This window comes from Homalodisca vitripennis, chromosome X (genome assembly GCF_021130785.1).
Source record: "Homalodisca vitripennis isolate AUS2020 chromosome X, UT_GWSS_2.1, whole genome shotgun sequence".
Classification (NCBI taxonomy): domain Eukaryota; kingdom Metazoa; phylum Arthropoda; class Insecta; order Hemiptera; family Cicadellidae; genus Homalodisca; species Homalodisca vitripennis.
The window spans coordinates 42,711,771-42,739,584 of record NC_060215.1 but is presented as its reverse complement, the minus strand read 5'-3'; the positions used below and the strand labels follow the sequence as shown (position 1 = coordinate 42,739,584).

The 27,814-nt window shown below is 33.5% G+C and overlaps 1 protein-coding gene across 2 annotated transcripts in view; it reads right to left on the bottom strand.

Annotated features, from left to right (window-relative positions):
• Nucleotides 1-1,893: 1,893 nt before the first annotated feature.
• LOC124368966 (kielin/chordin-like protein) overlaps nucleotides 1,894-27,814 on the bottom strand; it is a 40,255-nt gene continuing 14,334 nt past the window's right edge. The window contains exons 3-9 of one of the 2 annotated variants that reach the window (XM_046826545.1): nucleotides 26,477-26,609; nucleotides 21,428-21,543; nucleotides 18,936-19,079; nucleotides 16,620-16,751; nucleotides 9,653-9,718; nucleotides 3,812-5,813; nucleotides 1,894-2,911 (exon numbers count right to left, since the gene is read on the bottom strand). In XM_046826545.1, coding sequence (XP_046682501.1) covers nucleotides 5,665-5,813; nucleotides 9,653-9,718; nucleotides 16,620-16,751; nucleotides 18,936-19,079; nucleotides 21,428-21,543; nucleotides 26,477-26,609 — 740 coding nt within the window. In that variant the 3' untranslated portion in view covers nucleotides 1,894-2,911; nucleotides 3,812-5,664. Of the gene's footprint in view, nucleotides 5,814-9,652; nucleotides 9,719-16,619; nucleotides 16,752-18,935; nucleotides 19,080-21,427; nucleotides 21,544-26,476; nucleotides 26,610-27,814 lie in introns of both variants that reach the window. The other variant, XM_046826546.1, reaches the window with a different exon arrangement.

Below are 27,814 nucleotides of genomic sequence, written 5' to 3'. Positions count from 1 at the left end.
GCACAATGTCAGTGTACGTTACTGCGGTGCAACTCTAGATTTGTTTCAATGTAGGGTTAAGCTCAAATTCACCTCCTCATAGAGCAGGGTCTGGGATCTGACGATGTTATAGACTTGACTCCTGAAATCTGGAGTCATATTTGTCTGAAGAGATCCAAAAAAGTTGGCTACGAAGAAGCTCAAACACAGAAACTCATTAAGAGACACCTATACCACGTGATATAGTGTAATATAGGTGGAGATACATTCTCATTATATCAATTGTGCACCTGGCGAGACAATGAGAAACACCATAATGTGTAAAATCAATTCCACTAAACTGCAAATCTCAATCGGAGACAATGAAAAATATCTGAAGTCTCTTTTTTAGTATTTGGAAAAGTAAGCTATGGGTGAATAATGTTCACATTTATAAGCACTTATAAAAATACACAACAAAATCCGACTTATATTATTTCATCTCAAACGGACTTATGACAATACTGTAATATTTGTCGAAGTTTGTTAATTCTTTTCAGTCTTAGATTAATTAAAAATATTGGAAGATTCTAGATAAAATGCCTTCTATTTAATCTTTTATTTAAATGGTAGATAGTCTTGCGCCGAAAAATAATAGTTTTGTACACTACTTGGTTCTCGTAATTCATTGGCCTCTATCACTAAGAAAGTTGTATTTTAGTGCTTACCTGGTACTCTGTAACTTCTCAGCCTCAGTACTCCACTCCACCAATTCGTAATTAAGTTCACAAAATGTGTATTTTCTCCTTTAAGACTAACCGTGATCCTGTACGCTAAGACCAACATTATGTCTCAATTCCAAGTTCAAGGTCTGAACCGAGCCTTTCCTCACACTGAAGTCGATTGCGCTCATCCTTTTAATATAACAGCACCAGGAAGAAAAGAAGCAGATAAAATAAGAGCATAAGGTTCATGCCTGTTTCATCTCGGAAACTGGTCAAATTGAAGTATTAATGTATTCAAATACTTGATGCCAAAGAAAACTATGCGTCCAAACTGTAGAACAATTGGGGTAATCAATAAATTTCATCAATCAATCTGTTGAGTTAAATTGCTTAAAGTGTCTTACAATGCGGTGGAAGATATGGTTAAGATTTTATTCAGCACCATTAATTCGGTGTCCTGAATAAAATTATAATCCACCTTTTGCTCTAAGGTTTGAAGGTTTGGAGCTCTGTAGAAAAGTGACATAAAGAGTATAAAAATCCATTTCAAAAGAGTGAACAGATTACAAAATTCTACGAAATATGAACATACAGGTTCATTGTTGAAACTGAACCTCATTTTAATAGTAGCGTACATGCCGATGCATAATATACCCAGTACATTATATTTGAGCACACATTGCGTTAAGTGTTGTAGTACATTATCGAGCCAAATGTACAGGCGATAACTCATCATAAATTATTTTCATTAGGAAATTAGATAATTGCACTAAGATTTCTTGGAATTAAAGTTTTAGATTCTGGCGTAAATTGCTAAATTTCATATTATATTAATATGATAACTATTTAAAATACAGCCAAATTAGTGGGAAAACTAGGCGCCTTCAGTCAGAAGTAGGCAATGAAACTTTCCTGCTCGTATATTGCTTCATCCTACCTACAGGGTTAATTCATCCTATCACAGGATTTCCCCGCATTTTTCGGGGACACAAAACATTTTTTAAATCACCAAATGAAACTTCCTTTCCCCATTGCACCACTACCAATATTATATCTCCTTATATGAACTTTAGAACAAAATGGATGGGGGGTCCTAGCTTTTTATTCACGCTGTATATGCACACACACCACACACGTATAGACGTTGGTATGCGTTGCCAATGCACACTAGGAACTCATAGATGTGTTATACTTAGTAAAAAAAAATTGATCCAAACAAAATAAACAGTTTTATTTTAAGCATTTGTTAAATACATATTACAGTTCTGGCGTAGTAAATTTTATTTCAGTCGAACCAAAGAATAGTCTATTATTTTTTATACTTAATTTACTTATATTAATTATATTTTATTGATACTTTCAACTTAAAATCCTACGCTCACATTTTGATAAGATTTGTAGCTGTATTGTATTTTATGGCATAATAATCTATTTTATTGTCATTATGGTATAATATATTCCGTATATCGCTAAATGATATAAAGCTATGATAAATAACAGCATTATTATAAAGTTATATTAAATATTATAAATCATATAGTTATAGTTATGGTTAGTTATAGTTATCAAATATTTGTCATGTTCAAATCGCGTCGAAACATTTGCTTATACAGTTCTCAAAATGTGTCGACCTCACTGAGAAAAGCCTGTCTGCCTTCTTCAATCAACAGACATCCATGAGAGACTCCAGTTAAAATTCAACAAAAATTGTAACATCTGTTGATTAAAATGGGTCTTTAGAGTGAAACCTAAATATTTAAAGAATTTAATTATATAATAAATTTTTCCATTACAACTCTTAGACAATAGTTATGACACTGGCCTATGATAAACGTACATTTTGTTACTTATAAATATATAATTAAACTAATAAGAATACGTGTTTTGTTCAATCATATATTGCATTCGACTCATAAGAGGTGAAAACTTATATCTTTATTTTTTTCTGAAAGATGTTTAAAATTAAACAGAAAGATAATACTAAAAATCAACTTGATAATAATTTAAAAAGTAGTATTAACGCTTGAATTTGAGAAATAAACACAATTATAAGAAGAAACACCAAGAATGTTGTCTATACCAAAGACATCTAATCCAGATGAAGATGTGCTGTACCTGTATTATACGATAATGCATTAAAGCTAAAATCTTAAAGTTTGATATATGAGTAAAATGTAACAGCGGTGTGCAGACATAGGGGTAAGCTAAGTGGTCCACATTAGCACTACCTATACAAGTTATTTGAAAAGGTGAAAAAAATTTATTGCTACAGTAAGTATACCGTTTGTCCCTCGGTGGGGTATTAATTTATAACAGCCACCAGATTACCTATACGATAGATAACCTATACGTCAGCCAACTTTTAGGAATGTTTTACCAAGTTCGGAAATATATTAAAAAATGTATTTTAAATTTTCAATGTTGGTATCTATAATGGTGTCTGCCAAAGACAACGCCTAGCTAAAACGGCAGCAGACACTAACAAAAAAATGGCGTTTTATGTAAACCAAATACAGATTCTGGTGATTGTTGCTTATCGTTTAATTACTACATTATAATAATACAACTTTTTTATGGCAGAACACTAATAATAGAAACAGCAATTATTAAAATGTCTAACAGATAAAATTTCATTTAATTGGTGCCGTTTCAACTCTGGATTGCAACACATGGTGACTGTATAAAATGAAAACACCACCGAGGGACACAGTTACTATAGTTGTTAAAAGATAGTATTTACTATCCGATAAAATTTGTATCAAAATATTGAGGAAATTAAAAGGAAACATGGATAAAGTAATAAATTATTTTCAAGAGCGTTGAAAGTCAAGGGTTTTAAAATTTGTCTTTAAATTAAAACAGTTAAAAATAATTTTAACGGATAGTAAATAGCTTATTTAGTGGGTATACATTCAATTTGTGGTTCTAGGTTGTACGGTTCTAATTACATAAATAGTGAATGAACAGGTGGTATGTGAGACCCAGTATATATAAATATAACTATATTAAAACTAGGTGTGCTATACTCAGAGACATACACACATAAAGTTATAATAGAAATTTCCAGATATCCCGATTATGGTCCCGATTGTAATCCCTAAAGTTGCAACGTAAAGGAGAAATAGTACCTATACAAGTTATTTGAAAAGGTGAAAAAAATTTATTGCTACAGTAAGTATACCGTTTGTCCCTCGGTGGGGTATTAATTTATAACAGCCACCAGATTACCTATACGATAGATAACCTATACGTCAGCCAACTTTTAGGAATGTTTTACCAAGTTCGGAAATATATTAAAAAATGTATTTTAAATTTTCAATGTTGGTATCTATAATGGTGTCTGCCAAAGACAACGCCTAGCTAAAACGGCAGCAGACACTAACAAAAAAAATGGCGTTTTATGTAAACCAAATACAGATTCTGGTGATTGTTGCTTATCGTTTAATTACTACATTATAATAATACAACTTTTTTATGGCAGAACACTAATAATAGAAACAGCAATTATTAAAATGTCTAACAGATAAAATTTCATTTAATTGGTGCCGTTTCAACTCTGGATTGCAACACATGGTGACTGTATAAAATGAAAACACCACCGAGGGACACAGTTACTATAGTTGTTAAAAGATAGTATTTACTATCCGATAAAATTTGTATCAAAATATTGAGGAAATTAAAAGGAAACATGGATAAAGTAATAAATTATTTTCAAGAGCGTTGAAAGTCAAGGGTTTTAAAATTTGTCTTTAAATTAAAACAGTTAAAAATAATTTTAACGGATAGTAAATAGCTTATTTAGTGGGTATACATTCAATTTGTGGTTCTAGGTTGTACGGTTCTAATTACATAAATAGTGAATGAACAGGTGGTATGTGAGACCCAGTATATATAAATATAACTATATTAAAACTAGGTGTGCTATACTCAGAGACATACACACATAAAGTTATAATAGAAATTTCCAGATATCCCGATTATGGTCCCGATTGTAATCCCTAAAGTTGCAACGTAAAGGAGAAATAGTACAAAATATCTTGAGTTTAACAAAATATTTGGTTAAAAATGGAGAAAGGTTTATTTCTAAGAATGAGATGATCCCAGATCTTTGCCATATTTAATTCGTACAGTAAGAGAAATACAATTTTAGATTGCTATATGTATGACCTTCAAACATGCAAATTGTAAACTAACCAAACTCATAAGTGAAAAATACTATAAAGTCAGAATTAACAACACAAAATATGCAAGTGAATAAAATTAAACACGCCTAAACCTAGCACTACGCCAGAAGAAGCACAGACGTAATAATATATTTTTAGATTATGTAATTATTATATCATGACATTTATATCACAGATGATAGGTTTATACGTTTAGGCTCAGAGCTATGTTTTTCTGTCAACGTATGGTAATATTCTGTTTATTCAACTCGTAACAATGTATACAGTGTTAGCGGTATGACAATCAAGCTCGATAATTGTAAACACGATAGTTTAAACTTGCAAGTATTACACGATTTGTACAGCTTATGAATCAGTAAAACTAAATAAAGGTATTATGTCATCATGGTGATAAAGACAGGCATTATTTCATCATGGTGATACAGGCAGACATTACGTTAACATGGTGAATAAGCTAAAATATCTATAAGTCTGTAAAATAAATAGTAACTGATTTTATGTACGTCTAATACAATATGAATACATATGTATATGAAATTGCTGCGCACTGAAAATTATGTAACAATTTATCTAAAATAATTTACAACTTCTTTTTAAATTTGAATTTGAAGTACCATACATTCAATGTTTTTATATTGCCATATCTTCTTGAACGGAAAAGAGGGTGTAGATTTTTCAAAGACTACTCGCTAAAACAAATCACATCGTCTCTACAATTCACATTTTCAATGGATTCACAAAGTAAGTTAATAATTATTAAAACTGCACACTGTTTAAGTGTCACAGGAGATAGATGTCTACTGGTCCTCTTGGGGCGAGCGGGTCTCAACACAGATGGGGTGAGGAGGCACCCGGCATGAACAATGCCACTCACCTCCCCCGTCCGTCACAGGGTTCAGCTTCTCGCCCACCCGCATCGTCAGAGCCCCAAACTTGCAGCTTTTCTCTGAAAACAGCAATAATAAAATGAAAAAAATGAAAAATTGTTTATTTAAACAGGCAAAGTTAGGGCCTCATGGCCATTTCTTACACTTAACCTGTCCGAACAATAATTATTAACAAATATTAACCAAATTTATATTACCACTAATCTGCCTTACTAAAGACATTTAATTAAACATTAATCTAAACACTAAAAATTATAAATATGATACTTCTAAAAAAAAATATATAGTTATACAATCATAACACAAAATAATATTACAACTTCCATTTTTAATAAGAACCAAAAACTATTAATAATACCTAATAACAATAATTTTTAAATAAATAATAAGAATATTTTAGAAATAAATAATATATATGGTGTTTTATCTCACTCACACTCCTCACACACAATGCCAGCACCACACCCACAGACCCCTAGGACGGACCCGCCCCGACCAACCGTTCATGGTACAAACGTCTCAGTGCCGCCACAAACCGTCGATCTCCCTCAATGGAAGTGATTTGTGGGAGGAGGGAGTTCCACAGACGACAACCCATCACTTTAAAAGATCTATCAAATACTACAATCCTGTGTTGGGGCATTCTTAAGGTACGAGGGACAGAGCGAGTGCTTCTTACACTATCATGAGATATAAATTGGAAATAGTTTGAAAAATATTTTGGAAATCCAGATTGTAAAATTGAATGAACTAAATTTAGTATTTTGATTGATCGTTGTTCTTTTAATTTCAAAATATTTCCCTGAATATATTACGGTGTAATGTGTTGGTCTCGTCTCACATCATAAACGTAACGTAAACAGTAGTTTTCAGTCTTTTGCAGCTTCTCACTAAGTGCTACCATCAATAATAATCGATATCGACATTGGATTGATTCAGAAATGTGAAAATATTAACAAATTAAAATATATTACTAATTTACTGTTGGCAAGAAAGTGTTACAATAAGTATTACATCCACATCACTTCAGTTATCTCAAAAATTAAGTGGTACCTAATAGAAAAATCTGAGGGGTGGGGGAATCCATGAAACTGACACTTTTTAGATGAATAGAGATACAAATCGAAGTAACACATGTCTTAACCCCCACAATTGTAATCCTGCAGTATTTTTGCAACACAAGTTGGAGTCGATAGTTGATTGATAGATGACTGGCATGAACTTGCTGCATGATTTTTTTTCTTTAAAAAAGGATTTTCAATAATAACCTACAAGTAACATTCTATAACGAGTACTTCCATTTTATATTAATTTTTCTAATTCTGTATACCACAACACTATAATTTACTATGTTTTTAAATAAACTAATCGTGAACGTAATCTCGTATGGTCATTATCGTTTTTAAATCGTTAATATTATACTATATCATTCTAATGCAAATTTAAATGTATTTTAAAATTTATATTTGATGTTTTTAGAGTATTTCTTGGTCAATTGTTGTACTGTATGTAGCAATTTTAGTAATAATTTTTATTTAAACTTATTATTTGATGCTTTAAAATATTGTTTAATTTCCATACTTAAACTAGGCTTGAATCATTACCACGCTCAAGCCGGTTATGGCCCATGTTGGAGAGAGTTATCACACATACGAAAATACAGGCTGAAGGACTGCCCTATAACCTTTTGACACTAAAATCGGAATCAATCATGGGTTGTTCCTTGGACATCGATGAATCTATCTACCATTTTTAAAGTCTCTACGACCTTTCTATCAACAGTTATCGCACAGATTTTTGGTTAACTTAGTCATAAAAGGATCTTTGCACTCTTTTTAAAATAAGGAGAAGCCGATCCCCTTTTATGCCTTATCTGTCCGTCCTCATGGGCCACTGGCCTGTGCGAGGATTTATCAAACAGAATAAGAGGGAGAGTCGATACAGTACAAGGTCGATGGTACTGATAAAAGGTCCTTCGGTGACAGACAGGACTTGAACCTGCGCTACCTCTAACTCAGACCCAAACTTCCACGTCTTAGAACGCTCCGCGATCGGCACTCTCTAAGTGACAGGCCAAGTGGCAGTGAGTGACTTCCCGAAGTGACAGGATATTCAGGATTGGTAAGGTCTCAAGTAAAGGCTGCCTTCTGCCGAGATCTATGAGAAGGGATAAGGGATATCAACTAAGGACATGTTTTTGAAATTATCCTTGCCTGGGGCGAGGCTTCAGCGTTAGCATCAGGAGAACTGGCATTCCGTAAAAATTGACTCTGAACAAAAATAGAATAATTTTAAGACATTCAAAACCATTTAACGATGTTCATAGTACTTTGTAAAGAAATATCACGAATAGTAACGGCCATTTTGATATAAAACGAACAATTGTAATGGTTGCACTATAACAGAGAACTACTCATACTTATACTTAGTGACCAAGGTTTCTGAGAATTTAATATCTTGAGCATGATTCAAACTCCTAGAAATTGAAACTCCTAGAATCGATTCGAGTTTTGAGCACTATAATCATTGGTTTCTTTTTACAAGACAGGTTCTTATTAAAATAATTAAAAATATTGTAAATGCATACAATAAAACCCTTTTATTCATCAATCAAATTTACATCCGGAAATTATAAAATAATCTATGGCATATTTCACTGAGTATACAAAATGCCTGTGTGTATAACAATTCTACGGACTTACCTTGTTTAAACTTCACTGATTGATTTTTTTTATAACTAAATAAAAACCCTAGGTGATATAAATATTACTTTTATGTAAAGTATAAACGTTTCTTAGACTTTAAAAATAAATTAAAAATAGCATTATACGCAAATTAAAGTTGACTGTTGTGTTGAAAAATGTATAAGCAAAAATCTTCAAAAACATGGTAATAAATTAAGTTAATTAGTACTTACGCAACCATAGCAAATATAAAGATATAAAATCATTAACCAAGAAAACTAAAAATATACTGAATGGAGAAAACGAATCAGTTGAATGAGTATTCTGTTGATTAAACGAAGATTTGATTAGCATTTCTTCAGCAGTAGCAATGATACGCAGCAACTACTCACGGACCTCCTTCACTACACGTAGTCGCTGCTAACTCTTCGCTTTAATTATTGCTATAGACAATCTGCGGTACACCTGATGGTCGGTGTGCATACAATTGGCGAATATTAATAACTGGAACCTCTGAAAACAGTAAATAAGTAGGGTATCTACTTTCATTTTAAATGTGGTTTTAATACAGATTCTTTGCACAAGTTTGCAGAATTAAGAAAACCAACCCTCATCTTTGGGTTCTTTAAAATACTTTAGATATAATTATAAGACTATATGTGAGTGTTTGCAAACATGAAACCGACTTTGGTCCTAATTCAGTAGAGATAGACTTGGCATTGCTATTTGCTGCATTCTATAGCTTTTATGGAAACACTCGTCTGGTGATTTCGAGGACACCTTGGGATAGGTTTGTTATATTGGATTTGCTAGTGAGCATGCGTGTATGTGAGTGTATGCATTTGTGCGCGTGCGCGGTGTTGATGCAGAGTTTCCTTTTTGGTGACATTTAGTGATATCGGAGCAATTTATTACCTTAGCATTACGTGCAGAAATTGTCTTTTGAGAGGTTCTTTCGTAATTTTGGGAGTTGAATTAAGATGTAGTAACGTATTAACTAATAAAGTGACCACAAGGCATGCTTAGGTTGATGTGTTGTTGGTATTCGGTGTTAGTTTTGTCCCATATAAACCCTTCTATTTTTATGATTGAGAATAGAATTTACTTCATAATTCTTAATTTGTAACTTAATATTCTACATGGTGGCTTTGCAACATTAAAAAAACACAGCCTGGCATAAAAATCTTCCTATATTACAACTAACATCAACTTACCGGAAGCTGATACTTCTTTAGTTTCACTCCCTGACTCCGACGGCATTACTGAGTCCGATAGGTCAGCTGAAACAGAACATTTCGTATTCTAAGTTTCTATATTGCAACAACAAAAATCGCTGGAATAAAGTAACAAATATACACGTTTAACACTACTGTAGAACTAATTAACTTTTCAAAAAAACCTATTGAAGAACAAAATCTTTTTATGTTAACATTACTGATTTAATAAAGACTTCAACAAAAGTTTTACGACTGGGATACGTACATCGATGACAATAATAATATAAACTGAGTTCACAATTTTGACAATACTTACTCTATTCAAAACACTTTTGCTAATACTTTTTGGTTTTTATTCAAGATGTGATATTGGATATTTTTTATCCTGTATTACAATATTTATATGTATCCGTCTACGAGATACTATGGTTCCTCAGATATGGTTAACACTCTACAGATAATAAATAAAATTACTGTACCGCAACTGCATACACTACCCCTAGTTCACCACCCGAGGTAGTATTTCCTTCTTACATAATATCCTGCCATCTTCATCATGCCCGTCGGCGTACTAGTTTGATAGCTTCTAGCCGCATCCTTAATCATACGGTGCTACAAATCCCATATATTTGACCTGGTGTTTCGGGAAAATCCATATAGAATGTTCATCTCCCTATCATCACCATGTCTTCCGTATTCTCAGGATCTAGATTCAATTTTCTCCAGTACAGTCATAGATAAGTTCTGTAGTTGATGTTACAACCAGCATTAAAAGCATGAGCCACCACTGTGACGTCCTCTAGACGACCTTAGCTCTCCATCGTATGCAGTACACCAGATAATGAGCCATAACACCGTGCACAACTCATCTTAAAACTGGCCATGGCACTCCACAGCTGCCCGATTCGTTTCGCCACAAAGATAGATCTTGAGTATCGTAGCGAAAAAGTACTATTTAACCTATTAAGCAGTGTCTTCGACAATACAAAAACCCGAAATAGTCTGTAAAAAGGCAATTACCTGTAAGTTGACATTCGCATAGTCTACAAAGATTATTTAGTGTTCTCGAATTAAGTGGAATGTAAGCCTCAAACTTACGATATCACCAGTACTTGAGGATGTCGCTGTTCCTAAAGGGTAAAAGTCATATTAATTTTTGTGGTAAATAATCAATATTTACTTCCTAAATAAGACTGTTACCAATCCTCAGTTGAAACACGGTGGAAGCCTACTGAACCGAGATACACTTTTGTGAACAAATGTATTTCCCCCTACACGATATATACGAGTACTTAAATCAGAATAGAATAAACCATTACAGTATGATGAATATTTTGCAGTTTCTTAGATAGCTTTTTTGCATTTTCTCTGGTATGCGATCGGAAGAACCGCGCTTAAGTATTCCTAATTTTATACATTCCCATACACATTCTGTAAGACCATCAAGCCTTAGAGACCATCTTGAGAACCCTCTTAAAACGCTTTAATCACCTATTTGCTATAATGTTTGCTTGGCGAATCCTATTGCAATGCTTCCGGAGATCCGTAATATCTCCAGTTCCTGCTTCTAATATAACCTAAGCTTCTGCGCCTACATCAATCAGCCTTATACTATTTTGTAAATTAACACGCTGTAATAAATATACCTTTGCTCTGTAACTTATTTTATTCTACTCGTTAATCTCTAAAAGATTCATTGCCTTCCGAGCAGAATATGTTTTGATTTGTATTATAAATACTCTCAAACTTATTCAGACAACAAAGAGCCTGTTACCGAGCTATAATAAATTGGAGCATAATTTATAATTCGGTTCAGAGATTTTTGCATTGATGTTGATTTGCACGTATTGCAAATCCGGAACGCAACTAGTAAAACGCCTGGACGTAAAATGGGCCGGTGGTGTAAAGTTGCCCAGTAAACTGGTGCTGAGCTCAGTCTAAACAGTAAAAGGTGAATAAAAATTTCTGTATTTGCAACAGTTTTAGATGTTAACCTATTATGTTAGGTCATGCGCGTGCGAATTGCTGAAAAATTCAAGATGGCGAGTTAGGAAGTTGTAAACACCCAAGGACGATAATGACAAATCATTATTGACTCTGTAGTTGAAGCACGGAATTGAGAAATGTGATCGTTGCGCCGGTGGTACATATAATGTACGTAAAGGGTGCCTAAATTTAACCGGTCCCTACTAAATTTTCTTTCTTGCACGTTCTTAGAATGAACAAAGATGACACACTGAATAAATTGAAAGCGCAAGTCCCAAATTTAGGAGTGGGTTTGACAAAAGATTCCTAAAGTACATAATGTTTGTATTTTTTCAATTAATTAAACAGAATCCAATTAGGCTTGACCCCTACTCTGTTTAACCATACACTGGACTATCATGCACATGTTTATGTTGTTGAACTGTAATAGGGTCTCTGATTGGGATCGGTCTAGGACATCAGACTCTGTATCAGAAATCCAATATAGTGAAGGTTCCGATCCTGCCTGTGACACTTTTTAGCACCATCCACCTTATGCTGCACTGACTGCTACCCATCTACCTTGGCTGCATCCTTATTCTGTTTGGCAAGATCCTTGCACAGGCCAGTGGACAACTAGAACGGACAGGATAGTGCTTATATATATTTACTATTTTTTTATGATTATTGTATACCACTGAAGTACAACTAGAACTGGGTTTGTACTGTGAATCATATGATATGTTATATATGTCTCCTTATGGATGAGGAACCAGAGGTAACCGACAAAACTAGCTGATGAAATTCTTCTGTTTGTAAATGAATTACGAGGGTGTTTTTTTAATCCTATGTTTTTACATGTAGGGGTTAAGGTCTCCCTACTAATAAATCATCACTATGAAAACAGACACTCCTGGTACAAGAATGAATCCAACGACAACATTTGCTACTGCCAAAATGACATTAACTGTTCAGACATTTGTGATGTGGGCCATTGAATTTTGACATTCGTTTCTCCAGTCATTACCAGAATAAACTTGCAACGAGACAATTGTGTTTGAAATGACCTCACCGGTTTCACGCAAAAGAGTTTGAATTTTAGCTCCTTTAAAAGCTTGCGTGAGTTTTTTAAAATTTACTAAATGACAATGAAATGGGTGTTTTTGAGATGTAGCGCCTCAGAAATGTTCAAACTGGGGCTGCAGGCGGAAAGTTCCCAAGGATTTAAGAATGAGTAATTTAAAAATATTACAGAGTTATAACCCTCTAAGATAACTTTTATAAAGACAGGATTAATTTTTAAAATGTTTGATCAAGCAACAAGTATTTATATTCTTTCAAAATAATATTTTTTTGTAATTTTGTAAACACACATAAATTAAGCCGGTTGAAGATAAGGTTATAAATTATTTTAGTTGTATATCAACTATTACTTAAGGGAATGGCATTATTTAAATAAAACATTACTTATGAAAGTTGTATTTTTGTAAATAAATAGTATTGAGTTTCCTTTAGTCCTATTTAATATTGTTGTAAATATTTAACATTTCAAATACTATTTTTGAATATTATTGATATCGTAATCTATATACATAGTGTAAAATCATACATATCCTTATCTTCAACAATGTTGTTTGGGGGACTGATTTCAGGATGGCCAAAATTTTTCTTTTAAATGCCTACAATTTCCTGTGAAATGAATAATAAGGTTTAACTTCCATGTATTTAGAGAAGGGGAACTGTGCCAAAAGTATCAATAAACTAGCAGTTACTCGTGGCTTTGCACGCGATTCAGTATTAAAAAACAAGTAAGTCATAGGGGGCATCCTTTTTAAACTTTCCTGACAATATGTAATAGTCACTGGAAGATATTCAAATCACCTGATCCATTTCAGAATAATTTGACTTGAAGTTTATAAAGCAATGGCTGGGCCTATGCAGTCGTAGAGTAAACAGTGTTTATGAGCACCAATGAAAACTTCTGTGTAATAATAATTGGACGTATAATTACATGTTCTTTTTTGTTTCATGTTTTTTTAGCTTATTTTCTATTCCCAATATTGTTCTTTAACCATTAGTTTGTATTTAAATGTTGAGAGTGATGTGATATAGTGTTGGGGCCGTCGACTCACTTCTGATTCAGTGCAAGTCTTTCTCGTTAGGAGTGTTGTGCAAGTCAATTTTTGTTGGGAGTGTTGTGATCTTGTAGTGAGTGTTGTAAGTTATTGGATTAGTTTATCTATTGTTATGCTCTTTTTATTTATTGGTATTATTTCTCTCTTGCGTGTCGTCATTAGATCTTTTCCCTCCTTGTTGCGCTTGTTGCGCTACAAAGTATTTTAATTTATCTCATAAGTTATTTATTATTCTAAGTTTAGATGTTACTTTATATACAATATTCATACGCACAAATTTATTGCTCTTTTTAGACTTTATCCGTCTTATTGGCCATCAGCTTTTGCACAAATTTATGTAAAATGTTGTTTACCGTGTAATAATTAAATAATGTCAGTCACATATGAACTATATTAGGCCTGAGAGGAGGAATCCTAAGTCCATTATAACCTTAGTGGAAATGCAATGTTATAAAGTCCTATCATAATTTAGAGTCGGAAGTAGACATGTTTAGGGTATATATTATTTCAGTGTTTACTGATAAGAGGGTTGACAAAAGGTAAAGAAATACCACTGGCTCTGCACATAAATTACTATCAAAGGACCATATTTCGCAGCTTGGTGACTACCGATTTAAGACGCTCAAGGCAAATGCATTATTATGGAACGTAATGGTAAGTACTCACATTCAGAAAAGCATAATTTTAACCAGTATTACTAGGTCACAAGGGGAGATCAGCAGGTCTTGGCAGTCATTCACAAACGTTTGTCATTTCATGTAGTGACTTTCAGAATGATTGAGTGGTTGCTCAATTCGTTTAGCTTTTATAAAACGGCTAGCTATAGTGGGATAAGACCGAATTGCTTACAGTGGAGATAGGGTTGTCCTAAACAGAGCTAATCCATCTTCAATGATCCGTTAGGCTCTAAGGCAGGTTGTCCTAAACAGAGCTAATCCATCTTAAATGATCCGTTAGGCACTAAGGCAGGTTGTCCTAAACAGAGCTAATCCATCTTCAATGAACCGTTAGGCACTAAGGCAGGTTGTCCTAAAGAGAGCAAATCCATCTTCAATGATTCCTAGGCATTAAGGCAGGTTGTCCTAAAGAGAGCTAAACCATATTAAATGATTCCTAGGCACTAAGGCAGGTTGTCCTAAAGAGAGCAAATCCATATTCCATGATTCCTAGGCACTAAGGTAGGTTGTCCTAAAGAGAGCTAAACCATATTAAATGATTCCTAGGCACTAAGGCAGGTTGTCCTAAAGAGAGCAAATCCATATTCAATGATTCCTAGGCACTAAGGTAGGTTGTCCTAAAGAGAGCATATCCATCTTCAATGATCCGTTAGGCACTAAGGCAGGTTGTCCTAAAGAGAGATAATCCATCTTCAATGAACCGTTAGGCACTAAGGCAGGTTGTCCTAAAGAGAACAAAATCCATCTTCAATGATCCGTTAGGCACTAAGGTAGGTTATCCTAAAGAGAGCTAATTCATATTCAATGATTCCTAGGCACTAATGCAGGATTTCCTAAAGAGAGCAAATCCATCTTCAATGATCCGTTAGGCACTAAGGTAGGTTGTCCTAAAGAGAGCTAATCCATATTCAATGATTCCTAGGCACTAATGCAGGATGTCCTAAAGAGAGCAAATCCATCTTTAATGATCCGTTAGGCGCTAAGGCAGGTTGTCCTAAAGAGAGATAATCCATCTTCAATGAACCGTTAGGCACTAGTGCAGGATGTACTATAGAGAACAAAATCCATCTTCAATGATCCGTTAGGCACTAAGGTAGGTTGTCCTAAAGAGAGCTAATCCATATTCAATGATTCCTAGGCACTAATGCAGGATATCCTAAAGAGAGCAAATCCATCTTCAATGATCCGTTAGGCACTAGTGCAGGAAGTCCTAAAGAGAGCAATACCTTCTTCAATGAACCGTTAGGCACTAGTGCAGGATGTTCTAAAGAGAGCAAAATCCATCTTCAATGATCCGTTAGGCACTAAGGTAGGATGTTTTAAAGAGAGCAAATCCATTTTCAATGATCCGTTAGGCACTAAGGCAGGTTGTCCTAAAGAGAGATAATCCATCTCCAATGAACCGTTAGGCACTAAGGCAGGTTGTCCTAAAGAGAGCAAATCCATCTTCAATGAATCGTTAGGCACTAAGGTAGGTTGTCCTAAAGAGAGCTAATCCATATTCAATGATTCCTAGGCACTAAGGTAGGTTGTCCTCAAGAGAGCTAATCCATATTCAATGATTCCTAGGCACTAATGCAGGATGTTTTAAAGAGAGCAAATCCATTTTCAATGATCCGTTAGGCACTAAGGCAGGTTGTCCTAAAGAGAGCAAATCCATCTTCAATGATCCGTTGGGCACTAAGGCAGGTTCGTTCTAAAGGGAGCTACTACATTTTCCCTAAATAGAGGGCAGGGATTTCACAAATGACTACGACGAGAGGGTAACAAACAAATGGTGGATCGAGGTGGCATATTTGGAAATCTTTGGGCTATAATTCGTGGTAAGACTTCGAACAGTATTTGCTTTTAAAATATACAACTAACATAATCGATTGCAATCGATAGTAAAACAAAACCCCATCAGCTGGCGCAGGACTTTGCAGCCACTGCCTGAGGTTGTAGCATTTATATACTCTTTATATGTCGAGCAGCTCCATACGAATTTGCAATAAACACAGTTTGATTTGTGAGTCTTTAACTAAAAAAACGTCATGCCTATCAAACAATTTGTAGGTATAGTAAAAAGAAATTATTTAAATGTGTTTTATCGTCTAAATCACAGCAACAGCAAACATTTACTGTATAAAAAAGACGATTTCAGGTTCCAGGTCAGACGTACGAGTAAGAGTCACGTTTTTTACTTACGACATCTCCAGCCGTGAGGACAGCAGTCATTGTTGCCAAAATAAACTGGCACACATCCATCCATGATGCGTTCTGCATAGTTCAACTCCAAACTACAGTTAATCTTTCGGCAAAAGGGCTCTTGAAGCAAGCCTGAAATAGAAGTTAAAATCTTAAATTTCTGGTCTTCGGTTTTAGACCACACTCTTAAAACCAACTATACATTTCATATTTCGTAAAGAAAGAACTTCACCTACATTCAGTCGTAATGTTTACCTTACTCATTGCTTTACAAAATTTAGTTACTAAAAGCTATTATAAGTAGACAAAGAAAAATATTCCGCCTCACCTTAATTATTGTATTTTATTTTGCTTATTCCATTCATCAGGTATAGGGAGTCAAGAAAGGTATTCTTTTCGAGCTTCATCTAACTAAACATATTTATAGGCTTTTACAGTTTTAGGATAATCTAGCTTCCATATGAAAATGATAGAAAGATAGAATAAACATTAAATTAATATTAAAAACAATAAACTCAATTTTGATAAAGTACAGCACGTATTTTTATGATTGTGCCCGTGAAAAATTTTGATATAATGGAACATTTACGATTTTTAGACTGAGAATGAAATAATTTGCATTGTTTTACTGAGGAATTTTTCAAAAAGCCAAACGAATCTTTTTTTAATATTTCAAACTTAGTAGGTTAACTAAGTAAGATTTTCAAAAGAGGAGTTATATTGGTAGTACAGTAAAAAATGGAAAACATCAAGTAAAGTGCCACGATTCATAACCCGCAATTACATATATTATTTATCGAATATAAAATATAATATAAAGTAAAATAATAATAATATAATATAAAATAAAATAATATAATATAAAATAAAATAATAATAATATAATATAAAATAAAATTTATATATAGTAATATAATATATTTAGTCTTACAGTACTATTCTATATTCGATTATATTCTAGAGCTCCCGTATGAAAGGGGAGCTGTTGTATCTTCCACTCCTGACAATCGCTGTTACAACGTATTGCCTATAGGTAATACGAGTACGTTGTTATATTATGTATATAACAATAGTGTTATATTACATCCTTTGGGGGGTAGTTATATAATGACAAATGATGATTTTTGCGTAACATGAGAACTTAGCCCCTCAACCCAAAATTGAGGGTTGGGGGGTCAAGTCAAAATTTTTAAATACAAACCCCCATAAAATGACAATTCATTACCAAGAAGTAAATGGAGCCCATTTTGAACATTTACTTGAGCTTAAAAAAAGGTTGAGGTAAGATTTCAACGGTAAGTTTAATTATTTTAAGATTAATTTAGCACTACTTAGTGTTAAGAGTAAGTCTGAACAGATGAGTTAAGAAAAATAGTGTATTTTAGAGTAGCTTTTCAATAAAACTTTGACAAGCCGTTGTTTCGTAATGGATTGAGATAGAGACCTCTTGTTTGTGGCATTGTTCATCTTTTATAAAGATATTTAAAATGAAGTGTCATTTGATGGGGGTTTTCATTTAAAAATTTTGACTTGACCCCCCAACCCCCCATTTTGGGTTGAGGGGCTAAGTTCTCATGTAGCGCAGAAATCATAATTTGTCATTATATAACTACCCCCCAAAGGATATTGGTTTGTTTAATTCCGTTCAAAAGTTAGAAGGGGGGGTGGGACTTCTGGGACACCCAGTATATAACACTACCTATATAAGAATTTATATCAGATTTAGGCAGTAGTGCCATGGATCAGTTTGGAGGGAATGTTTTGTTACATATGTGTGGGTACTATATACAGTCTCAAAAGTACTACCACACTGGTAGAGAGAGAATACTCTTCTCAAGTAATAAACATTTTTTCATGAAACAAAGCTTGAAAATTCGCGTACAGTTAAAAAAAATTGCGAATAATTTGTATAATCCTTTTTAAAATTCCCATTAGACTTTATCAACCATGTATTCTGTTTTTTTATAATGAAACAATTTTATGTGTAAGAATATTAAAGTGTAATGCTATATATCATACTATATAAAACGTTTTATTTTTTATGGTACGAAAAAGAAGTATTTTTACTTTATAAAAAAGAGAGAGATTTTTTGTCATTTCATTTAAGAAACACACGTCTACTTCAACACTACGACTTTTATAACTTTATTATACATCTATAGTGTAATTTTGTAAATAAATACTTGTTTTTGTATGTAATATTAGGTAAGTTTCTTATTAAAGTCATCAATAATAAGCTAGAAGTAAACCCTACTTGGAGTATATTAGAAATTACTGGAAATTACTGGTGTGGGACTTAGATCATCATTGACCTACCGACGAAACCGGGTCCACAGATGCATTCTAAGCAAGAAGACTCTTCTGGATAAAACTGCTCTCCCACTTGGTAAACCTTATTATTGTATTCACACATTTCCTTCGGAGTCTTCCCTTCCGCTTCACCTTCTTTTGAATTTGAATCTAGGGAAAAAATATAAATCAAACTTAGTAAAATCATGATAACTTTAGACAAATTACACAACAGGCATAAACCTAGCATATTGAAATAAAATCACTAACTGAGAACCAGAAATTGATTTTTAACTTAAAACAGCTAGTGAAGGGAAAAATCTGAACCAACGATATCATAAAATCCACTGCCACATAATCATACAACTATCACATTATCAGGGATTAATCCATCTTTTATCTAAGGATTGAAAACCGGATAGGTAACCGGGCAAATCCGTGGCGGAATTCGTAGTGTTTTTTGGTAGTGAATCAAAAGTAATAATAGTTTGGTAAACTCACAACATCTTTCTCTATACTCAAGTACAATTCTCAACAATACAGCGGTTATGGTGAGTTAATATAATTAAAGTAACACTTAGATCAGGTCACTATTAGACAGAAACATTTCTTAGTGCATCATACAAAGTACGCATGTCTCGAGTTTAAATATTTAGGGCAATACGGAATTTGCTTGGCAAGCATAGTTTATTGTATCGAATTAGGAACGCCTAAACTGATAGCCTACTCGAAACTAATTTTTCTTTAGAATAGAATGGTTTTATTTCTCTCAATAAACAACACAAAATACATTTTGTAAATAATATAAAAACTACTGCATTGAAAAACAAATCTATACTACTCATATAAAGAGAGCCCTCACATGGGTTAAACCTGTTTGTGAGGGCTGAGTTGAACCAGTACACAATGTGTATATTTCAAAGTAAAACAAATAAACATTTACTTATACAGAATATAAAATAAATTTAAATTATCAATAAATTACTACAAAGTAGAGTGTCTCTCAACCTAATTTAACAATTCAAGTCAAAATAAAGGTAAGAAAGTACTTAAAAGAGAAGACCAATTTGTACAGCTTCTTGGTAAAATTAAATTAACCTATACACTCTCTTTATCCTCCTTCCAACCCCCCTAACAAAAACAATCTCCACGCATGAATCACACACACACACACACACACACACACACACACACACACACACACACACACACACACACACACACACACACACACACACACACACAACCACTCACGCAATACTAACAAAATTCCTTTTTTAAATTTTAATACAGCCAGCACATAAAACCCTCACATAATCACACACACACACACGCAATATCCATACATGCAAAACTTTTGTTTCTTTTTAGAAACATTGTTAGTTAAAGCAAACCAAAACTAGAAAATACAAATCTTATTAAAATCAAAAGAGAAAAATATAGCTTTTATTAAAGATTGTACACGGACATAATAATTGCACTAATATTATCCCTTTCTTTCCTTTATAGTTATAGTTCCAACGTAGCTCCCTATCAAGTAATATTACTTGTAAAATTGTAAATATTACTGATAGACATTAAACATTTAAATTTATAGCAGGAATAATAAACATAAATACGACCAGTGCGAAACCTAAACCACGGCGAACATTAGCCATATCCAATATGAAGGACATGAAGAACATCAAAGAAAACAGTACCGTATAATACTTTCAGGCTAGCCAAATTACTACATGATTTAAAGAATTGGATTATTGATCGTACACATATCTGTCAAAAATGTGCTGTTTATCTTTTGTTGTTCGTCAACAAGTTGATGTTTCTTAATAAATTATCTCCTCATTGCAACATAATAGTCAGGGAAATGGTATTAATAAACACATTCCAAAAGTTGACTACACATTTTACAGTTTTTTTTTTTATTTCCGGCAACTTTAATTCAATTTTATAAAAAACTTTGTTTTATGATGGAGAAATCAAGATAAAATGCTGACTACTTGGTGTATGTTACTTATCGAGGGAATTTGGTACCCAAACACTTTGTTATTGACAATAAGATCGAAATTTATGTAGAAATAAAGAGGGAATTTGAATTTTATCTGGGTTCTAGAAGCGACCTACAGTAACTAGATATAGATAACTTTTGAGGCTTCCCTAAAAGTGCGGTAGGAGCCCTCAATGACTAAAGACCTGAAACCTAGGATTAATTCTTTGTTCTTTATTAGTTATGACTGCATGAAGGTATGTAGATGCCGGAATACTGCTTAAGTAATTACCTATTTAAAAGAATTGTTTCGTTACTTAAAACATATGCAGATGCGTATAGTTTTATTATTGCAAAAATAATGTCATTCAGCGGACCATAAAGAAAGGATATCCTCATGCACTTAACTGTGGTCGATTATCGAGTAACCACTTTAAATGATATACCTTTCAATAAAAAAGTCAAATGTTCATGTTGAGGTTCAACATGAATTAATCTCTATCTCTCATAAAGAGATCAACGAGATTGGGCTTACCACAAATCTCCTTGACACTGCAACATTGGCCATGCTCGTGGACGTTGTAACATCCGGGCTCTGGAGGTGGTTCGAATTCTGAGGGACATTCCACGCCCACGCAAGAGAAGGCCACTCTATACAATTATCAAACAAGTTAGTATTAAATACCACTTTTATAAATGTTATACCAGTAAATTAACTTCAACTGATATATTTTTCAAACCTAATATATAATACTTCAATATCAGAACGGTTCAAAACAAATACATTATTGTGTAAATTGATAGAAGTTTTTTATGAGTACTAACCTTTATTATTACTACCAATAAGTTGGGAAATCCGTGTTGTGAAAAACAGATTCTAGCTATAAATTATCACTATGAATATATTTTATAGCAATGTTAGAAAGTCCCAAACCCAACACGTATTTATTGATTTCTTCTCACACCGCATCCAATTGATATACTATCTTGTAGTAAACAGGTAGGTAGTATAAACTTTCCCGATAGTTTCAAAAAGAAGCTTGAAATCATATTAAATCATTCTGAACAGCAGTCGAAAACCCTCTTATCGAAAACTATAACTTAAAACTTTTTACTAGAAAAGCTGCAAGCGGAAAAACCCTAAAGCCTATTATACACTTTATATACATTTGTACATATTCCCAAATCTCAGATAACAATATAATGAAACGGATACCAATAACAAATCAAACAAAGATATTCTTTGAATTCGTCATGGAGGTCACTTGTAGAGACATTTAGCGACGAATTAAATTCATCCCCCTTACTACATAATTTGTGGACTAGGCATAAATAATTTGTGCTACATTTTAAACAATAAATACAACAAAGGTGTTTGACTAAGTCTAGACTATTTGGGTAGCTCCATTCATTTCATTGTAACTGCTAATATTAGTGGTGGAGCCCTGGGGTGGAACAAAATATGTTAGTCCGGCCTTAAAGCGAAGTTCATGATCCGGATCCAAATATAGAATAGCCTATGCAGTGTGAGTTAAAAGTATGGATACACTCTGTTTAGTTTTTAATGGATAAAGATGGAAGGATGGATTCGGGACACCTTTCGAGGAAATAGAAATGAAATTGTTATCACTGTTACAGCTTACAGCTTTGCCCATTTCCATTACGGGCACTCCATCACGGCTGAAGTGTAACCGACACTCAGCTTCGTCATCTCTCTCTCTCTCTCTCTCTCTCTCTCTCTCTCTCTCTCTCTCTCTCTCTCTCTCAAGCTGAGTGTACGGTTACATGGTTTTTGCGGTAGCGAGTCTAGCGGTTTGTGGTTAAAGCGGTAAAAGATAATAGACACGCGTTGGAAGTATATATGGCAAACCGAGAACTGTCTGAGTCTATTGTCAGGACGCTCGTGTTGGAAGTGTATGTATATAACAGGTAAAGGACAGCCCTTATCGTTCAAAACTATAGTGCTGTGATCACAGTCACGACCAATTACGGAGAAGTTGAAATTAGACATACATTTTCCACTAAACTCTTTCTCCGATCGGAAAGAAAGTTCGCAGAAAAATTTAATACAGAAAACAATTACTACGTAATCCATAAAGTTTTCCTTCACCAACTACAATATTAATTAAAATAAACTCAGGATAATGCGTTACTGTTTTTATAAAATATCCCACACAACTAAACTAGTTTTTAAAAATACGGAAAAATACATTACCATACATTATGTACAGATACAAAACACGAGTTTTCCTTTTTTTTATAATTAATTGAATCACACTATCAAACAATGTGATAATTTATTGCTATTTTAAAGATTAATAAAATATACAATTACGATATGCTTAACTACAATGACATTTATTCCCTTTCACATTAAATGAAAAATACATTAAATCTCTTTCTTCTGAAAATGACCTAAGCGAGTCATCATCATATTTCAAAAGGAAATACAATTCTTAATAAATTCTCTATTTTGGACTTTCCATATATTTAGTAGTTTCATAGAGCAAAAATGTTGTAAGTATAAGAGACAGCATGCGAAAACTAAATAATTTAGAGGTTTTAATGGAATTAACTTTAAGGAAAAATCAACCGCGTTTATGGTATTATCTTATAACAATGACACTGTAATATACTTTGGAATAAGTATTAAACCAATTTGTATGTTTCAGCATGGTAGTAGAGCTGTTGAGTGCGAGAGTCACAGTGCTCTTACCGGCTCTCTAGACAAAGCTGCTTACGATATTCACGAAGCAGGAATGTACACGGTGAATGAGATTATCATGAGTGTGAGAAGTAGAGAAAATTTAGACGACAAAATATAGCACACTTCCATTTGATTTATTTGTAGTTTCTTTTTTATATGATGCTTTATTTGAAATAAATAAAGATTGAAATACCAATCTATCTAAAAACAATAGATGCATGCTCATATTCTTAGACCTGAAAAAGGCATCCGACTCAATTGATCGCAGTATTTTATTGGACAAATTAGTATCTATAGGCGTCCACGGCACTGCTTTGGCTTGGTTTAGTAGTTATTTCAAAGAAAGTCGTCAAGTGGTTTCAATGTGTAGGCATAATAGTGACCAACAAACTGTCGATTACAGGGTAATCCAGGGCAGTACGTTAGGATCAGTTTTATTTTTGATTTATATCGATAATATGTCCAGGATTAAATTATTTGTGAAGCTTTGTTTGCCGACGACAGTTTGATTTTCATTTCCAGTAAAAACTGGCGAGATGTTAAATTAAATACAATGAGTGACTTAAAGAAGTTAAAAAAATGGTTGACCAAAACTTTCTTTCATTGAATATTTCCAAAACAAAATTTATGCCTATTTCTCTGCATTCTAGTACAGCATATAATTTGACAGACCTAATAATCCATCAGTGCGGTAGTTATTCGAATTCGACATGTGGGTGCAAAGAAATAGAGCTCGTAAAACGCTACAAATATCTGGGAGTTGTGTTGACTATCGCTTAAAATGGTCTGAGCACGTTGATTATGCACTTACAAACATTAGAAAGTATGTTTATGCATTTAGAAAACTAAGGGAAATTTTAGACGGAAACAAGATAAAATTAGCGTATTATGCTTACGTCTAGTCATTCTTTCCTTCGGTAACATTGCGTGGGGCGATGCGTCTAAGACGCTTCTCGAACCTCTTTTCATTACGCAAAATAGCATAGTAAAGGCAGGGTTTAGGAAAAACGTACGTTATCCAACTGACTCTCTTTCAGGAATCCCCCCTATTTAAAAAAAATTACTAATTCACATTTACAAAAATGCTTATACAATATTCCCAGAAATTTTGCACTCTTACCAAACAAGATATTCAAAACATGTTGGTATCTATGTAATTAGATTAGATAAATCCTTTGCAAAAACCAATTCTTACTATATTTCACATATTCTATTTAGAAACATATGTAACAATTTTCAGCATTTATATTTATTTGAATCAGGTATTATTGCTAATTTTATATATAATGTCATAGAGCTATTACAAATTGTAGTCCAAGGATCCGAGTCTTTCGTTCACTCAGACTGGGGACCAACCTGACCTTGACCCTTCTCCCTCCCCTCGTGCTTGTCATATCCTAGTCTTGTGTATGTGGTCTTACTTCTACGGATGGTTTTGTCTAATACTACAGTATTATCAGTTGATCTCCTCCATCACGCAACTAAATATTTCTACATTTTATGCCCTGAAACACACCGACACGTAACAGTAACACTTTTTTCGAAATCTAGATAACATTAAACTTTTTAGTACGACTCTAGCCTACGCACAGGCCGCTTGCCCATGTAGGCTAATTTCCATTGTAGACTATATGTTTATCTGTAATATATAGTTTAATAACTCATACTTAAATTATATAAATAATATTTATACTACTAATGTACTTAAAATTCAACGGTTTTATTTTATCGCCGCTTTGTAAGTATTGTAAAAGGGTAACTTACAATTTATCAACTGTATATAGGTGTATATGTTTTTGGAAATAAATAATTTGTCTATTCCATTCTATTTAGTCATTCACGTTTCATTACTTAAACGCTTTGAATTTAGTGGAACTATTGCGGTTTTATAACCACTTTAATTCATAATAATATCTTTATTATTAAATGAGTACAGATGCGTAGTTAGGGCCACATGAGCCTTAACCTCAACAAAAACCAACTAATAAACAAATACATAACTCCAGTAGAAAAAAACGAATCAACTAAATTCTGTTTTAATCTTTTTGAATTTGAAAAATTTAAAAATAAAAATTTAAACTAATATTACTCTGCATAATAACATGTACTAAATGAAAAAGAATATATATAAACTCGCAAAGAGATGGATCATGTTGCAATGTCTATCAAGGTCTTCTTAGCCAGGAAGTTTCAGTAGTTGAGTTTAATCTCCTACACTGACTGAGAATGTACTCGAAGAGAGAGAGAGCAAGCCCTCTATCTTCATTTGAGTATGCAGTTACACAGTGACATCTGAAATCTGTTGTCTATCTATGTCTGAAGAGACGAAACAATGTTGAAACAGTTTCACTATGTTCCGAGTGACTACTCCTTTGCTCAAACTGGCTTTCACCAGCAAGCCATAAGCCATGGCTTATGGGATGAACTCTTCTAATTTTAGTTTGTAATTTTCTAAAAAATTCTGTCTCTAGATATAATATTTTTATCCACAGCATTCCTCATGGATGGAATAATGTTACAAAATATTAGTGAAAAAAGAATATAATTCCAATCCAAGTTTTCAAAAGAAACAGAATTATTTTGCTGTGACATTTTGAATTCCCCCTATTGTAATGTCACTCGTGTAAATGGGTTTAGCGAGAATTTATCCTTAACCATTATCCACCAGGTAATCAGGTCAACAACCGCTCTACTTCCGTACGCAATATTTCCTTATAATAATGTATAAGGTTAGGAAGTTACTGCAAGATTGATCATTTATAACGAAAATAGTAATAATTAGTACTTTCACCATTTCTATTCTCTGTTGTGTTGTGTATCGTTCCCTATATTTCCAAAACGTCAAGTAATATTATATACAGTAATTACTTGACTTACGAGCTGTTACCGGTAGGCTCACATCGACATTCAACCAGGCACGGGGCATCCGGTGTCTCATCTAGCTTGTGGCCTTCCTCATAGGCCCTGCCCTTGTAATAACATTTGTCCAGGCTCCTTTGTGTCAGCGAATCTGAAACATAAAATGAATCATTATGTGTGGAAATATACATTAAATTGTTTCAGTGTATATTATTTGGTAGTTTTAAGTAAAATTTTATTTGAACAATAACAGTAATTTATTCTTTAATGTACATTCTGTTAATACTAAAATTACACGTCTCAGGTTATTCTAGTTTTTTTATGTATATGCGGACCAAAATATATGTTTAGTTTAAACAGTATTATTACCATTAGTTATTATTATTTTGCCTGTCATTGTAAGGTATTACAAATATCTGTAATCTCGTCACATTCGATGCTAAAATATACATAGATCGATATACACAGATAGATACTACATATAGATATAGATCGGTACTATTAGTTACAGCATTACGATGAAGTTACCATATGAAGTTCTGTAAGTACCTTGGAGCTGCTTCGAGAGTAACAGGATATTCAGGATGAGAAAGGGTAGGGGTTGGTTCCACCTCCTTTTGAAATACCATGTTACGTACCACAATGAGAAAGGATAATGGGAACTGTCCCAGACTACCAATTTTTAAGAAGGTGGCTCTATTTCCATCTATTTTAGCCTCTTCCACTCAAAGCGAGCAGGGGAAGGCTCTCTATTAATTTTGGGCTTGCAATAAACTTAACAGTAACGGAACTAATTTACAGTGTTGTTGATGGCTCCCAGAAGAGAGAACATATTCCTCGATATAAAGATAAGGGACAGTAGGATCAGCAGCTAAGGAATGCTATAGACTTTATGTGGCTAATACATTGCGAGAGTTGAGGCTAATTCTGCACCTCTCCGAGGTACCATTTCCCGAAAAATGGTGCCTTTGTCGTCGTGTTTTGTTCAGACCATTGGAAATTAAATATAGAGTTAAAATTTTGAATTTTGTGATACTCAATAACTTATTATGACATTGGAGATGGCATGACTAACAAACAGCAGGGAAAATCTTATATCTTGGTAAAATGTAAAACGAGGAAATCACGTTAATATTCGACATGAATATGTTAGGTAAATTACTACATTACATTTTGTATTGTATTTTAGCTTTGCCTGGCGAGAAAGTTTGAGTCTGTAAACCATATCTTATCGAAATAGTTTTTTTTCATATTTTGTGGTGAACAGTTTATTTATAATCAAGATAGGAGTGAAATGTAATTTACAATGCTCCTGGTACATGCTCGCTTCAACCCAAGCACCTTATTGCTAGTCTA